The sequence below is a fragment of the Aspergillus karnatakaensis genome, assembly GCF_047715665.1.
Source record: "Aspergillus karnatakaensis strain CBS 102800 unplaced genomic scaffold BJY04scaffold_43, whole genome shotgun sequence".
In the NCBI taxonomy this organism is placed as follows: Eukaryota; Fungi; Ascomycota; class Eurotiomycetes; order Eurotiales; family Aspergillaceae; genus Aspergillus; species Aspergillus karnatakaensis.
The window spans coordinates 141,187-157,557 of NW_027395755.1; the positions used below are offsets into that span (position 1 = coordinate 141,187).

Genomic DNA, 16,371 nt, shown 5'->3' on the forward strand with positions numbered 1-16,371 from the left:
TTCGGCTCCTCCCACTCCCACTCGCCTGAGCACAGCAGAGCAGGTTTCAGAGAGCTGCGCCCCTCCATGATGCGGCATTAATGTGGCCGTCACACTATCCCTGCTGCATCATACGTTCGGGCAAGCCGGAACGAAGGACCGCAGACGTGGCCGGGTTTGGCGCAGCGAATCGCTCGATTGAACCTTGTTCGTGGGCGTGGGATGGGACTAGAATGTTTCAGGGCCAGATCACCGCACGCGTCCTGGAAATTGGACATATGGCCAGCGAATAAGTGGGAGTGAAAGCTTGGGGAAAGCTTGGCTGGCGAGTGGATTCATGATGTTATTCATGGAAAGCCACGATGGAGAAAGTGGAACACCATGTCATCATTGAGTCTGCTCTCAAAAAAGTCCTGGTTGACCCTGTCTGTCAAGCTGCGTTTATGTTGACGAGGTATAGATTGTCTGAAAGCTGATAATTATGAGTGAGAACAATGCTGATTGATGCTCTGCTGCCAGGATTGTGAACCTTGCAAACTCCGCAATAATGGGGACGATGGGAGGGGGGCTGACCCGAGATCGGTTCTACAGAGTACGTAGTCATCGCTTAGCAGCGATGAGGTGGCGGTGAATCAGCCTGCAAAAAGAACAGTGTGTATAGCATTGATATCTTAAAGAGAGAAATAGTCGACTACAGACTAATACTAGGTGCACTATCTGAGCAACAGCGATCCAACAAGCAGCGTGGTATCCCATTCCATTATCCGTCCATTGGTCGTATCATACAGTCAAGCAAAATTATAGGGTCTTTTCTTGTTGTCTTCCAGTACTTTCGCATCGGCCTTTGCGACGGAATCGGGTATCAGCAATGCGGGGTCCAATCTTTGCCCCGCCAAACACCCCCCAATACACCGTCCACTCATTGGGTGATGGATGGAGCAATCTGAACGCAATAATCAAAACAAAACAAAACGTCAACAAAGATATAGAGGGACCGATCAGGTTCCCTTGACCTTGCGCTTAACCCATCCCCAGAAGCCGCCACTCTTCCGCCTGTCAGCCTTGGCGGCGTCCTGTTGAGCAGAATCGGCCTGCTCTGTAGAGGTTTTGGGCTCTTCTTGCTTTGCGGCGGCTGCAGCGGCCGGATTCAGACCTTCCTGGGCGGCTTGCGGCTCAGCCGTCTTGGCCTGCTGTGATTTCTGAGTCGCAGCACGCGCTGCAGCAGCGCTGTCGGAAAGAGCCGAGGGCTTCTCAAGCTGGACATTCGAAGGCAGACCCACGGATTTGGTTTGCTCCGTGGTTGGCTTGTCGGTGGTCCCAGTCGAGATTGCATTAGTGGGTTGACTGACAATGGGAGCTGCGTGGGCCTTTTCAGGTGGCGTGACCGCGACAGGGGGCTTGGTCAAGATAGGGGTCTCCTGCTGTGGCTTGGGAGTTTCAACCACCTTGTCCTTAGTTGCCTCAGTGGTGGGCGCACTGGTTGCGCCGGCAGCCGTGGCTGCAGCCGTGGGCTTGCTCACTGCAGGTTCCTCTTTGACAGGGGGGACAGTCTTGGACTCTTCTTTGGCGGTAGAAGCACCAGTGGTAGAAGCACCAACGGTGGCAGCAGGGCCAGTGGTGGCATCTGAAGTAGTCTTGCCAACTACAGATGGTTCCTTCTGGACCTCCTTGGGCTTTTCCGCAGTCGTGTTGCTTCCTAGAGCTGCAGCAGCAGCCGTGGGTTGGGTCACCGCAGGTTCTTCAGACTTGGGAATAGTCTTTGATTCCTCTTTGGCGGTGTTTGCCGTGGTAGCGGCCAGGGGTTGGGTCACCTCGGCTTTGGTGGTTTCTGGGGCCTTGATCTCTGGGGCTGTCTCCTTCTCGAAACTGAGAGCGCCGATTTGAGGCTTCTTCGAGGTCTCATCCGCAGGAGCAGCTTGCTTATCGCTAGCAGTGGAAAGACCGGGCACTTCCAAGATGTTCAATGGTTTATCAGCCGGGTCCGCACCGAGTCCGGGGACCATTTGAGGCTGCAACACACCTGTCTCGCTGGGAATTGTCGTGGTGTTAGGAACATTCTCTTTCTCAATCGGGGCCTTGGTCTCAACAGCTGGAGCTACTAGCTCGTCATCGACCTTGGGAATCTTTGACGGCTTCTCCTCCGCGGCAGCTGCGAGAGGGCCATTTTCATGGGGACGCTTCGCCTGGGGTTCCTCAGCGTGATCGAGCTCCTTGGGCCGTTCAGGGAGGGAGGTCGACGCGGCAACGACTTCGGGGGTAGTAACGGCGGTAGTCTCTGGCTTCACGTCCAGATCCTCGGCGGTCTTCTTGGGCAGCACTTCTACCAAAGAGCAAAGTCAGTAAGTCACGAAAGCCATAGTCGTTAACGACCCAGGTTTGTTCCCTACCAGTTTCTTCGGGCTTCAGCGTCTCCGTCTTGGAGACCTTGTCCACCGCCTCCTCCACCGGCGGCTCTTCAACCGGAGGGATTGGGACTTCGGTTGCGTTCGATGCAGCGGCGGCAGTGATCGGGGGCGCAGCGACAGGGGTCTCAGACTTCTCAGCCTCCTCGACCTTAGTAACCTCTACCGGTGTCTCTTCTGCTGGGGGAAGCGAAGTTTCTTTCACATCCGAGGGCGCGGTGACAGCAACTGGTGGGGCGGCCACAGGGGTCTCGGTCGTGGTCTCCGGCGCAGCGGCTACAGGTTTAGTGGTGGAAGGCTCGACAGCACCTGTGGGAACTTGCTCGGTCTCGCTCTCACTCTTGGTGGCAGTCTCTTCAACGGTGGTATCGGGGACGCTGTGACGTGAGAACCCATGATCAGCCGATTCTCGATCCAGCGCAATGAGCTTTCGCGACGACGTGGAGACAAAGCTCGAAATGTGCGCAATCGGAAAATTGGTGACTTACGCAGCAGCAACAGTCTCGGTAGCCTTGTTGGTCGCAGCAGCTGCCGAAGCAGAACCACCCTTCTTTCCCTTTGCTTTCTTTCCTCCCTTCTTAGGCATTATGGCGGATCGGTGGGACCTATTGTGCGGGATGTGGGTTAGACACAGCTGGCTGAGGAAGGGGGATGCGATGGGTCGGAGAAGAGGCATTGGGCTTACTGCGAGGCTCAGATGGCTGAGATGTAAATTTTGCTCAATCGCAAAGCAGTTGGGAGGGATGATCGAAGGTAGGGGAAGTTAGGGGCGGGCTGGTATGAGAGTGAGATCTGGTTCTTGCCGACTCCTAAAAGGTAATTCACTCGGCGAACGTTAATCCGGGAGTCGCTGCAAGCTGGCCGCTTCTGGCACCACTGTCGGTATAGGTATTATTGACGCGACAATTGCACGAGGAAATTCGGATCAGCTTGGCCGTAGCGTAGAGGGGTATGTACTGGAACGAAAGGGCGAGTTGCGCAGGTCGTGCGTGAAAAGTGTAGCTCTTGGTGTCGTGTTCAAGGGTCCGGTTGCTCAATTCAAGGAGAGGAAGGGGAGGGAAAGGGTGAGCGGTGGGATATGACTCCTAATATTACATGATACCTGCTTTCAGGATAGCATCCCTTGTTGTGACTGAATGCGATGAGGTTCTTTGTTCAGTTCGGTCTTTGCGCCTGTGTCGTTTCCGGCGATGATGTCGCGTGCTGTCGACTTCCATCCTGTGGAGATGGAGGGAGTGGGTGTTGAGCTGCTGTATAGGGTCAATTAGAGATGCAGTTTTTCTACTTTTATCTACAGCAGCTTCATCGATCCAATCTATTATCCAGACTATTGACTTTGTGATCTTGTTTCTGGGGAAGCCTTTTGTAGGACTTTTGTGATTATTTCGTGCAGCTTTAGCCCTGCCAAGCCTATATGACATCACCTAGCTCTACAATAGAACAACAGGCACACGACAGCTTCACCAGGAGGGAGATGTAATGGTAGACTGCCGGAAGTGGGCTGTGTGGCTCTCGTAAGTAGTGATGGTCGCCTAGTAGTAACGGTTGATGGGGGTTTGCCAGGTGCAGATGTTTAAGATGGAAATGGCCGGATTGGTTATATATATATAGAAGCTAGCTACGATTACCCATGACTATGTATTATTGTCACCTGCAATAGTCCACTTACAGGAAGATAGATGATCATACACGTGGTATAGCATCTCAAGCACTCTTCATCTGAGAGTGTATGCTCTCTTTGTCACCGTTTAGTCTGGTCAAACACAGGTCAATGCCAGTTTGCACCAGACTGTACAATGTAGGCAGACTTATTGTTCATGGTCAACCATTTGTAGAAATAATCGGTCTTTCGGTATTAGATATCCGGGTATGACTGAAAACAAGGTCTACAGGTTGTAAGGTTGTACTACTGCCAAAATACAAGAGAGAGAACAGGATTAGGGCAGTTAATGAGCAGCCACCAAAGCAAGGAGAGGACGGTTATGGGATGCCGTGTGGTATATAGTATAATGAAGAGCGTGGCGGTAAAGTCAAAAAAGTACTTAAAAAGAGTACTAAGAGAGGCGAGATGGTGAATATTCATCGGAAGATGCTACCTATTTCATGGGTTGCTGACGGGGTGCCTAATAAGCCCGCCATGCAGTGCTGAAACTTCGCGATGACTGGGCGGATCATGTCGCTAAATATGCTGAAGGCGTTAGGATTGTGAGATTTTCTCTGTCTCTTGGATTTTCGAGAGCGCACTTGAGTATCGCTCTCGTCTCTATCTCAAGTGGGAGATTCCCTGCAGCAATCAGGGCCGCCAAGAGATGACAGGCAGTGGCTTGAATCCTTTGAGTGGAGGAAGCTGGAGGAGGGGACCGAGGGGTTGTGGTGGCTCGCCGATCGAGAGGCTTAGTCGGGTTTTCTTCCTTCTGGAATTGTTCGCTGCAGCGGCAGTAGCACTGTAGCAGTTAGGCGAAGGCTACTAGTAAATCATGACGAGGTCAGGAGGTACAACATTCTCACCACTTCTATTTGCGGCCGACACCCCGTGCTTGAATGTGGCCAGGCACTGGGCAGTGGTAGTGATGGGAGTCTGGGAGACGCCCGAGTGGAATGAATGTAACCCAACTGCGCTGATTCTATTTGCTGGTCTGCTGTCTAGACGTCAGCCTCGATGATGGTAAATTCAATCCAGATTCTCATGGAATGAGAGCAAAAGGATCAGGATTCAAGAAGCAGATATTTCTGTCTGTTTCTCCACGCCAGCTGGCGATCCCCCATCCATGCATGGATATTGCTTTTTGCCATCGGGGGAGACCAAGTCCACGTTGCAGTGTCTCGTCCCTCACCGGAATCGGCCGGGCAGACACGGAGACACGGCTTGTCCGATGGGTCTCTCATCTCGTCAATTCTTGACGTGGAAGAATGGAAAATGACGCCGATATCTCTAGATGGACGGGTCAAACGGCATCTGGCGGAATACCAATCAGACTGTAGCTATTCAGTTCCACACACATCGCATCTCCGGCTCAATCCCCCCTGTGCCTCTGTGCTTCTCTATAATAATACCGCCAATCCCCAACAGACCCAGTCGACAGGAATTATCACTGCTCTTATTGCTTTAATTGATTGCAGTGTGGGGGTGCCAATTCCCCCATCCACCACTATTGCACAAATGAGTCCTTCTCTTCTTCTGATCCCGCATTAACGCTTCCTTCCCTCATTCTTCGCTTGCCTCCTCCTCTTCCCTCGTCTCTTACTCTCATTTACTCTTAGTCTCTTACTTTCCCTCCGACTCCCCCTCACAACCCTCATCAGCGCCCATCACTTTACCCTTACCAACCCTGCAAATGATGATACAAAGGGTTCTCGAGATCCTCGACTGTCGCCTGTGTTCGCACACCAAACGCCCTGATTCCCTTGCTGGGAAGGCCCTTCCGCTGTGACGTATCGCTCCAGGAAGACGCCCTCTCCACTCCATCCCATTGTTCCTGATCCATTATTTCCTTCTCTCGAACTTTGCCAAGATGAGTTTACGCGACAAACTACGGAAGGTCTTTCAGAAACACAAGGCCAAACCCTCCGGGTCAGGGATCAAGATCGAGTACTATCGGCGAGGCGAGATCCCCCCTTCGAAATTCAAGGGACCCTTCGACAAGGAGCACCAGAAGCGCCTGGCTGCCTGGTCGTTCCAGCAAGCTCAGGAAGATCGCCCACGTTCAATGGACTTGTCACTCTCTCCTTGTACCACCCTGCCGGACTACCTCATCCCCCGGGAGGTTGCCGACGCGGCTCTAGACCAGCTTCGGCCCAGGATCCTGGGTTTGGATTTGTCCGATGGAGGTTTGTGCTCTCACTTGTGGATCAATATTATTGTTTCTCGAGGCGTACATTGAGTTTACCCTTCTAACCAATCACCAGTGCCTCCCACAAGTTACCATGACGAATTCATCCAAGATCGACAGGGTACGACAGGGTCATTATCGTCCACCACGGCTGTCGATCCAGAGAGCTTCAGCGATTCAACCATGACTCTCTTCCTTGATCCGCTCGAGGACGACCCCCGAACTACCGTCACGGACTCGATCCGTAACACCCTGCCGAAGGTTGGAAGTACCGTTCCACCACCCATCTCAACCAAGGGGATTCCGATGCCAGTGCCGCCCGGGGATCTAACACGAGCGTTGAACGCCGTGCAGATCTGCTCCTAGATTCATTCTGCCATTTCAAACCTACCTTCCAAGAAGCTAGAACATTTATTGACCTCTTATCACGCCCGCTACGGCCACCATCTCGACCAGTTCGACGATATTTTCTTCTTTACCCCTCTTTCCGATACCGGCTTTGCTGTATGCAGGATAGTCGTTTACACCGCAGTGGTGGCAACGACTCAGAGGAACCCATCTACTTATTCCCGATTGTCCCGCTCAATATTTGATTGACACCCGGACACTCGTCATTCCAGCAGCAGTGCTTGCGGGATGATTTTCTACCTTCCGTCCCTTTTTGTCGCTTCTTAGTTTGCACAGCGATCACTAGCGGAAATCTTTAGAGCGTTTAGTGCTTGTCAATGTTGAGAATATCCGACCAGCTTGATTAGAAGATCGCTGGCGGCAACACCATGTACTGTTACTCACAGACTAGCCAATAATATACATTTCAAAAAGTGTAGTGTTGCTAATTTCTGTATTTCGTGAACAGCGAGCGGGCTGTGACAAGCATGCGCCAAGTCAATAATTGGAGCACAGTCACATAGTAGTTACCGGATATAAAAAGTCCGATGAGCGATTCATTATCCAGATTATGCTCATTTTGCCAGATCAGAGTAATGTCGCGTGATGCCCAGATGCTCTATAAAACCCCACACTCAAATGGACAGCGCATCAGGCCATAGACCTGTTCTGATTAGCTCCCTCAAAACCTGGGCACTGCGTTTCTTTATTAAGTTTGGTGACTTTTAGTGGCCATTCTTTTATCCTAATCCTGCCGTTACCTACCGCAACAGTGTACTTTGCATTGTAGCACAAGAATCCAGGCATCGAGATTGAACTGAAACAGTGCTGCCCTTTCTTTATACAAGGATCGCAACGGGGCCGACGAAGCCAGGCCTTGGCGTCACAGTAGTTCGAAGGGGGATCAATTCCTGTTGCTTCACCTGAACGTTGGCTTTGCTCCTCAGGGTGTGAATTTCAAGATGTGACGTCTCTCACTGTTTTGCAATGATATAATCAGTGAACCCTCGAAAAGCCTGTGAGATAGACGGGATAAAAAGTCTGCGCGGCGTGGTCTTCATTGAGGACATGCCGTCGAACTGGGATACTTTGAATTGATGGCTGGAGTGAGTCGAGCTTTCAATACTGATCAGTATCTATCTATGCTCCTTGTGTTTCTTCCCTCCATTAGCGATGGCTGCAGAGGAAGATTCATTCGCTCAATGCCAGAAGAGCAGGGGGGTACTTCATGGCGGAGAAATCACCAGGATATTTCCTTTGGAAAATCAGAATATAGAAGGGAGCTGCGATGGGAAGGCGTTGTGCTTAATCCAGCAAACTACTTAAAATCTTGTAAAGATCGATCCATATGCTCTTACGGCAGGATGATTACCACTACTTCGTGGTTTATTGGCATCTCTTGTTCGAATGTAGCTCTCTCGAGTGCGTCTAGCCTGGAGCATAAGGGATATTACTGGCGAGGATATATTCTCCGTTTCATACAATGTGGGAATGTCGCGTTTAAGTACTATTTAACCTAGAGGGAATGACTGAATGGAAATGGCGTTACTATGGTCAAACTATACAGAAGAGGGTAACTGGTTGCCACTGTGGGCATGATACTTTTAATAGTGCCGGCACGGACCTCAAGATCTCCGTCAGATCTCCCTTTAGCAGACTACAGAGGATAAGGATTTGAGATAAGGAGGATTCTAGGGATATGAATGGCTTCAAGAAAAGTACCCTGGCCATTGGTCTTGCCTCTCACCTGTTCAAGAATGGCATCGTGTTTCATTTGCTTCTTCTTGGTACTTTTGTCAGGTCTAGACCTCCTCATGTTCTTCCTCCCAATGGCTCCTGGCTCTTGCGGCGTTCATGCCGTGTCGATCGATGATATTCTACGTCAGGGGTGTCTGTCTAGAAAGGCCGATACCAAAGTACCTTCAGGCAGACTACGTATTCGATATCCCGCACATCCCTGTAATGATGAGACGATCTGGTCCCCAACATCGTACGATATCGCTGATCATAGAGCCACCACGATCTTCATGCGATCAGATCATCCTTGCACGTCCCGCCCCCACGGGTTTCGCTGAGGAGTTGTCTCACACACTTGTCCCGAGTACCTGGATAGAGCAGCGCAGACGGAGTACCCGCCACTGCAGCGGGCCCGTGCTATGTATCCATCTTGCACCCACATTCCCCCTTCCTTCATTCCTAACCACTGAAGTCGGGTCGATCGTTCTTTGTCTGCAATCTAGATCCCCGATCTACACGAGGAATTCGTTCCGGTTCCCCGGCTCGCTCATCTGATGAACCGTGCTGGTCTAGTGGGGCGTGTGAACCTTGTTAGGTGTGATAGTTCTTCGGATGGAGGACATGGTGTGCGATGGTTGGATATCGTGGCTCCAGGCTGGAGCGGAGTGTGCGTAGGCTAGGTTGCTGAGCCCTTGCTGAGTCTTCCTGAGCGAGCTGAGTTGGGTGGTATACTTTGATGGTTCAAGTTCTGCTCTCTTCCGGGTGTATTATCCGCTGACAATGGGAGATGGAGGGTGAGGACCATGGGGTATATAAGCTGTACGGACTTTTGCAGTTGGAAATAATGTCTTTCGGCAGTCTCTATACCTTCTGGCAGTCGGCTTTTTCATCAGTCACGGCCTGTATTCACCATCAACTACCCTGATAGCCTTCTAGAAACTCTTGACCATGCTTGTGTCCGTCAAGTCCCACCGCCGCTCTCAAAGATTGCCATACCCTTCACGGTGGAAGAAAATCAAATATGACTTGAAGATTCTCTCTCGTGTGCCTGAAGAGGAAAAGAAGCAGCAAAGCCACCCTATCGATCACCTCAACCTAGCTCTCACACAACCCCTCGCTACTCCATCATGGCATCGACAACACATCACAATCCCACCTGCCGATTCCCCTTCTCGGTTTGGTCAGTTCGGTGGCCTTTTTGCTCCAGAGCTACAGATGGACGCGCTCCTTGGCCTTCCTGCTCTGTTTCATGGCAGCCTTTCAAGTGACGCCTTCTGGAACGACTTCAATGCTTGCCCACTCAACCGCCCTAGTCCACTCCAACTCGCACAGAATCTGACAAAGGCAGCTGGGGGAGCAAATATCTGGCTGAAGCGAGAAGACCTGAATCCTTTTGCCAGCAATCAAGCCCGCAATGTCATCGGACAGATAATATTCGCCTATCATATCGGGAAGAGAGAGATCGTTATAGAGTGCGGGTTTTCAGGGCACGGCCTCGTCTGCGCTTCCTTGTGTGCACGCATGAACATGAAGTGCACGATCATCATGGGTGCTTCTGATATCATCTCGCAACCCGACGCGGTTGACAAGATGAAACAGCTCGGAGCGACGGTTGTTGCCGCACACTCTCCAGGAAAAGACAAAGGCGCCCTTCGAGCAGCGACCAACGAAGCTCTTCGTTATTCTCTTTCCCATCTCGAGTCGGCGTACCACATTACCACGAATACTGTCGGCCCTCATCCTATTCCGACTATCATGCGCACATTTCAGTCACTCCTTGGCGAGGAGGTCAAAGAGTCTTTCTGCAAGCAGAAAGGAAGAAGTAAATATCGACCTGACGCTCTCATCTCGCCCTCTGGGCCCGCGGCCCTCGGCATGTTCGCACCCTTTATCGATGACAAGAACGTGCGGCTCATCGCTGTGGAAGCCACAGACGCCGCTCCTCTGTCTCACGGCTCGATAGGGGTGATGTACGGCTGCAAGACACTGCTTCTGCAGGATGACGATGGGCAGATTCTTCCCGCTCACTCCGTCGCACCGGATTTGAATTTCCCCTGTGCTGGGCCGGAACTAGCGCATTGGAAGGATATTGGACGGTTGGAGACGGTCACTGCGTCGAGTGAAGAGGCTGTTAGGGGCTTGCGTGTGTTGGTTGAGCATGAGGGGATTGTGCCGAGTCTGGCGACGGGGCATGCTGTGTTGGAGGCTCTCAGGATTGCGAGGGAACTGGGAAATGGGAGGGATGTTGTCTTGCTTGTTTCTGGGTGATCCTGCTCTGGAGTTTTCTATGCGGCGTTGTGAACGGAGGGGTGGTGATACCTGGGTACATTTTTGTGTTTCGGCGTTGGTGTGTATAGGTTGACTAGTATGTAGTTGGGATTCTGAACTGTATATGACCAAGATAGCCGTAAAGTTCATGCAGTATATTGTCTATCATAGCTCATAGCAACTCGACTGATCGTAACAATAATCATAACCTACCTAATCCTCATGGGTAACCGCCATATCCAGAACCTCCACCCGACCCCGTCCTTTTGTCTCATTGCCAATGAAATCATTTAGGCTCTTGAACGCTCCTGGCTCAGCGAAGCCTACTACCTCCCACTCATCACTACCCGCCACCTCTTGTGTCTCGACCGATTCGATAAAGCTTAAGATCTTATCTTTGACGTTGCTCGGACCCTTCGGCTGGAAAGCTGCATCATCCCCCTCGGAGTCAGACTCGTCGCGCTTCGTCTTCCCTTTGCCCTTTCCTCCCTTCTTATTGTTCTTCGCACCGCCTCCAGACGACGCTTCCTTCTCCTTATTTCCTCCGGCCGGAGCCGCAGACTTGACACTTTGCTTCAACAGCGACACAGGACACGTCACACGAAGCCTCATCCGCGCCCTCATGACCGGAATCGGCTGCCACGCAATCAACGCCTTCATGGCCTCGAGCGCCTGACTCTTCGCCGACTTATTCCCATTCACACCCGTCCACAACGGCTTTCTCGGCAACGCTGACGCAGCCCCCGTCACTTCTTCATCCCCTCCCGCTCCATCCTCCCCAATTTGCGCGGTCGCAGCCTGCTGTTGCTGCTGTTGCTGCTGTAACTGTCCACTAGCCGCACTCAACTGATCCAATGCCTTTGAGATCATACCCGGCGTGTAAACCCGTTTCGTCATAGGATCGACCAACCGCCCCGAAACGATATCTAGCACCTCCTTCTCCACCCGCTCGACAATCTCCTTGCGCTCGCGCTCGCCAACCTGCACCTCGCCCTTGCGCAGGATCTCCTGCCTGATTTCATCGGCGGGCGTCGACGCGCCGAAGGCCTTGGTTAGTTCGGCTGAGGGCGCGGTCTGGGCTTTTGAGACGGAGAGGAAGATGGTGGGGACTTGGAGGACGTTGTCGAGGTCTTTCTCGGCGCCGGAGCGGTATTCGAGGAGTTTGTTCTTGTAGCATGCTAGTTCGAAGCGTTTCTTTCCTGTTTGAGAAGGAAAGTGGTGTTAGAGAGATTGAGGGTCTGGTGAGAGGGGTCTGTGAGAGGGGTGGGGTGGGACGGACCTTTTTTCAGGCGCACGATCGAGACGTTTGTGAATTTTATTTGGTTGGAGGGTTGGTTGATGGGCATTCTGGCGGTTGCTGGAATTTCCAGCTGTATACGTCTATCAGGTGGGTATCAAGAGAAGAGAGAGAGAGAGAGGTGTTGATATGAAATATTTTGTTATCGTCAGAAATCATAAAATCGAGAGAATCGACGTCAGAGTCGCAGTGGGATGCTGGCTGGTGATTGGTGGGACTGACAATGCAGCGGGCTCTTCCCGCAAAGGTGACTCAGCATGTGACTCAGGTCCCGTGACCAAATCCTTCCGAGAGGCACGGCACTGTGATTGGCTGCCCTTGTGGTTGCTATCGGCGTCATCGCCTGCCACCGCCTCATCACCTGTGCTCATCCCCATCCACCTCCCCGGCTCTCCTCATCTGCTTCTTCTTCTCCTCATCTTGTACCTTGTCAGAAAGTAGCTGGTCTTCTAGCTGCTTCTTTCGGTGTAAGAGTCTCATTCATCGTGAGTTAACTTCCCCACTGCCCTCTCCCTTATCTAGCTCACCTTGTTTGGCTCGCATTGCTGATAAGCGGTTGCCTCCGAAGGTCCTCACCTGCCTGGGTACTACCTAGGTACCTCCATCTCGATCCTCACTCATCTCGAATCATCACTTGCTATTAGTCTCATCATATCATAATGAGAGTTCTAGCAGCTTCATTACTCGTTGGAGCGGCCACTGCGGCTTCTCCCGCCCAGCAGGTCCTCGGCGGTCTCCAGGACTTCGGGAACAACCTCCAAGATACCGTCAAGGACACTGTCAAGGAGAACCTGCCCAAGCTGAACAAGCCTCTCGAAGCTTTTGAGGAGCAGCTCAAGACTCTCTCCGATGAAGCTCGTGACCTCTGGGAAGAGGTTGCCAACGCCTTCCCCGACTCTCTGGACCACAACCCCATTTTCTCTCTGCCTAAGAAGCACACCCGTCGTCCTGACTCTCACTGGGACCACATCGTCCGTGGTGCTGATGTTCAGAGCGTCTGGGTGACCAACGCCGATGGCGAGAAGGAGAGAGATATCGAAGGCAAGCTCGAGGCCTACGACCTTCGTGTCAAGGCCACAGACCCTGCTGCCCTTGGCATCGACCCCAAGGTCAAGCAGTACACTGGTTATTTGGATGACAACGACAACGACAAGCATCTATTCTACTGTAAGTACTGTACTCCATATTGCTGATGAAGTCTAACTCTTGAAGGGTTCTTCGAGTCCCGCAATGACCCCGAGAACGACCCCGTCGTCCTGTGGCTGAACGGTGGCCCAGGATGCTCCTCCCTGACTGGTCTCTTCCTTGAGCTGGGACCTAGCAGCATTGGCGAGAACATTAAGCCAATCTACAACGACTTCTCGTGGAACTCCAACGCCTCCGTCATCTTCCTTGACCAGCCTGTCAACGTTGGTTATTCATACAGCAACAACGCTGTTAGCGACACTGTCGCTGCCGGCAAGGATGTGTATGCCTTACTCACTCTCTTCTTCAAGCAATTCCCCGAGTATGCGAAGCAGGACTTCCACATTGCCGGAGAATCCTATGCTGGTCACTACATCCCCCAGTTCGCTTCCGAGATCCTCGCTCACCAGAAGCGCAACATCAACCTAAAGTCCGTTCTGATCGGTAACGGTCTGACCGACGGTCTCACTCAGTACGAGTACTACCGTCCCATGGCTTGCGGTGACGGTGGTTACCCTGCTGTGCTCGATGAGAGCAGCTGCCAGTCTATGGACAATGCGCTGCCTCGCTGTCAATCCATGATCGAGTCCTGCTACAACAGCGAGAGCGCGTGGGTCTGTGTCCCTGCCTCTATCTACTGTAACAATGCTCTGCTTGCTCCTTACCAGCGCACCGGTCAGAACGTCTACGACGTTCGCGGCAAGTGCGAGGACGAGAGCAACCTCTGCTACAAGGGCATGGGCTACGTTTCCGACTACCTCAACCAGGCTGACGTCCGTGAGGCTGTCGGTGCTGAGGTTTCAGGCTATGACTCCTGCAACTTTGACATCAACCGTAACTTCCTTTTCCACGGTGACTGGATGAAGCCCTTCCACCGTCTCGTCCCCGGCCTTCTCGAGCAGATTCCCGTGCTCATCTATGCCGGTGACGCTGACTTCATCTGCAACTGGCTCGGAAACAAGGCCTGGACTGAGGCTTTGGAGTGGCCCGGCCAGAAGGAGTACGCTCCTCTTCCTCTCGAGGACCTTGAGATCGTCGACAACGAGCACAAGGGCAAGAAGATTGGCCAGGTCAAGTCCCACGGCAACTTCACCTTCATGCGTCTCTACGGCGGCGGTCACATGGTCCCTATGGACCAGCCCGAGTCCTCTCTCGAGTTCTTCAACCGCTGGTTGGGTGGTGAGTGGTTCTAGATTAGACGATACACAGACGTCGATCTGCATGCGTGATGTCTCTTACTTAGTACCTCCGAACACGATTTCATTTTATAGTTTCTGAATTCATGTCAATGCGAAGATGTTTTCCAGACTCTTTTCTTCTCTCACAACGGAGTGTACCACTAGTTTCTCTCGCGTTATATATATAGACTGTATCTATTCAAGACGTAAGAATTAGAACTGCCACCTGCTCCTAGCACCATCGCAGATTCATATTATTCCCCATCGTGATTTTGATCATTGATTATGTCCACTCCCTTTCGGAACCCTGAAACCAGAGAGTCCTTTCTAGTGCCTAGGTATTTCATTCCACCTACCGAGCCGCCAACCCTGACCCATCAGTCCTTACAACAGGCTGAAAGCCTTTACACAGTCTAGGTAGTCAAAAGCCATGACTGGAATGCATTCAATCACATTTTACAAGAGCTTGCCACTTCTGGCTTAAGTTGTGCGTACAGGCAGGTGAACATGAATATATATATATATAATGGAATTCTTCTACTAATGAAGATAGCACACGACGAATGTTCGTTTAGTTGCGGGGAGATGGAAGCATTGAAGGAGAAGGCGAAGTGGCAATGGTGGGAGGGAAACATGTACCAGTGACTTCTTGCTTGAGCCGTTAAGGGGGACGGGGGAGGTAAGGGAGCATGGACCTGACAAAGGAGTCAGGACGAACGATCAGGGCGGATGGGTAGATAAGGCGTGTGCGGGGAAGGTGAATGGCGTCGCCGGGCGAAGTGTTGAGTTTGGGGGACGGAGCTACGAAATTGATACATGCCGATGGCTGCAATGCCTCCTACGAAGGTCCCCAGCCTCACACTGCCCGACCGCAAGTGACGAGAAACCAATATTGATCTAATTTTTTCATTCAATTGGTATGAGTCTTTTCATTTCCGGGCCCGGAGAGCGTCCATTTTTTTTTCCTAATCATGGGACAACCAGCCAGAGACCCGCCTTCGGTCAGGTATTCGTTAAAAAACACACCAACAAACAAGAAACACCACAGCCGATCCCCAGCACAAAAAAAGAGAGCGAACGGAATGGTTTAGCCCTTCTTCTTGCTGACACCGACGGTGCGGCCACGGCGGCCGGTGGTCTTGGTGTGCTGTCCGCGGACACGGAGACCCCAGTAGTGACGGAGACCACGGTGGGAGCGGATCTTCTTCAGGCGCTCGAGATCCTCACGGTACTTGCTGTCGAGACCGTTGGAAAGGACCTGGGAGTCCTTGCCGTCGGTGATGTCGCGCTGTCTGTTGAGGAACCAGCTGGGGATCTTGTACTGGGTAGGGTTCTGCATGATGGTGACAATACGCTCGAGTTCTTCGGTGGTGAGTTCACCGGCACTGGGAGATGTTAGATTGTGCGTTCAGGGTATGTAATGTCGGTCCAGGATGGTGGAGATGTCGAATGGGGTTTTTCGTGCAGGATTCAGATTCTGAGAGGATTGTGCGTACCGCTTGTTGAGATCAACATCGGCCTTCTTGCAGACCAAGTTGGAGTAACGGCGACCGACACCCTTGACCTGGGTCAAGGCGTACATGATCTTCTCCTTGCCGTCAACATTGGTGTTGAGCAGACGCAGGATGTACTGGAAGTTCGTCTTCTCGCCGGACACGAGCGCTGTAGATGAAAAACCCGTCAGTCAAATTCCCTTATCTCGTTGTGCTGCATTTTCAACTCCTTCGCAAGGTCGATTTCCAGCGTTGCCGAACAGTCGAAAAGAGCAGAAGAGCGGCAGAATAGACAAGCAGAGGCAGCTAGAGATGGCACGTACACATGATGGGCGATGGGCGCGAACGGGATCGCGGATATAATTGTCGACAGCGAGAGGTGTGAGAAGGAGGTCAAGTCGAGCGCTCTGGCGACTTCAACTTTGCTCGCCCGTTGTGGGATCGGGTAAGAGCCGCTAGCCGCCTTTGGAATGGTGCCGTAAGGGCTCGCTTGGAGATGGGCTAGTCAGAATTGGGCAGACAGTCACATGACTATAATAGTCACGTGGTCTTCGTCGCACTTTCCGTTTTGGGTCAAGTCTTCCACACCTGGACATCAAGGTTATCAAGGTTGTT

The 16,371-nt window shown here is 52.1% G+C and overlaps 7 protein-coding genes across 7 annotated transcripts; 4 read left to right on the forward strand and 3 right to left on the reverse strand.

Annotated features, from left to right (window-relative positions):
* Positions 1–32: 32 nt before the first annotated feature.
* On the forward strand, positions 33–618 carry BJY04DRAFT_195021 (uncharacterized protein). Its single transcript, XM_073712150.1, has 2 exons — positions 33–433; positions 499–618. Exons 1-2 carry the CDS (start codon positions 342–344, stop codon positions 608–610), a joined length of 204 nt encoding a protein of 67 aa, XP_073568564.1. The 5' UTR covers positions 33–341; the 3' UTR covers positions 611–618.
* A 175-nt stretch (positions 619–793) lies between these two features.
* BJY04DRAFT_107169 (uncharacterized protein) lies at positions 794–3,259 on the reverse strand. The gene is made up of 4 exons (XM_073708058.1): positions 3,067–3,259; positions 2,870–2,986; positions 2,367–2,758; positions 794–2,299 (listed from the first exon to the last, which is right to left on the reverse strand). Exons 2-4 carry the CDS (start codon positions 2,965–2,967, stop codon positions 978–980), a joined length of 1,812 nt encoding a protein of 603 aa, XP_073568565.1. The 5' UTR covers positions 2,968–2,986; positions 3,067–3,259; the 3' UTR covers positions 794–977.
* A 2,634-nt stretch (positions 3,260–5,893) lies between these two features.
* BJY04DRAFT_220818 (uncharacterized protein) lies at positions 5,894–6,577 on the forward strand (the record flags this gene model as incomplete). Its single annotated transcript, XM_073716972.1, has 2 exons — positions 5,894–6,209; positions 6,288–6,577. The coding sequence occupies 2 exons, from the start codon at positions 5,894–5,896 to the stop codon at positions 6,575–6,577; spliced, it is 606 nt and encodes a 201-aa protein (XP_073568566.1).
* Positions 6,578–9,086: 2,509 nt separating this feature from the next.
* Positions 9,087–10,725, forward strand: BJY04DRAFT_107245 (tryptophan synthase). Its single transcript, XM_073708059.1, has one exon. The coding sequence runs from the start codon at positions 9,284–9,286 to the stop codon at positions 10,601–10,603; it is 1,320 nt and encodes a 439-aa protein (XP_073568567.1). The 5' UTR covers positions 9,087–9,283; the 3' UTR covers positions 10,604–10,725.
* Positions 10,726–10,816: 91 nt separating this feature from the next.
* Positions 10,817–11,949, reverse strand: BJY04DRAFT_220820 (guanine nucleotide exchange factor SDO1; the record flags this gene model as incomplete). Its single annotated transcript, XM_073716973.1, has 2 exons — positions 10,817–11,802; positions 11,883–11,949. 2 exons carry the CDS (start codon positions 11,947–11,949, stop codon positions 10,817–10,819), a joined length of 1,053 nt encoding a protein of 350 aa, XP_073568568.1.
* Positions 11,950–12,256: 307 nt separating this feature from the next.
* On the forward strand, positions 12,257–14,680 carry cp3 (carboxypeptidase C PRC1). Its single transcript, XM_073712151.1, has 2 exons — positions 12,257–13,067; positions 13,113–14,680. The coding sequence occupies exons 1-2, from the start codon at positions 12,560–12,562 to the stop codon at positions 14,276–14,278; spliced, it is 1,674 nt and encodes a 557-aa protein (XP_073568569.1). The 5' UTR covers positions 12,257–12,559; the 3' UTR covers positions 14,279–14,680.
* Positions 14,681–15,177: 497 nt separating this feature from the next.
* On the reverse strand, positions 15,178–16,169 carry BJY04DRAFT_195039 (40S ribosomal protein uS13). Its single transcript, XM_073712152.1, has 3 exons — positions 16,080–16,169; positions 15,760–15,925; positions 15,178–15,648 (listed from the first exon to the last, which is right to left on the reverse strand). The coding sequence occupies exons 1-3, from the start codon at positions 16,081–16,083 to the stop codon at positions 15,351–15,353; spliced, it is 468 nt and encodes a 155-aa protein (XP_073568570.1). The 5' UTR covers positions 16,084–16,169; the 3' UTR covers positions 15,178–15,350.
* Between the last annotated feature and the right edge of the window lie 202 nt (positions 16,170–16,371).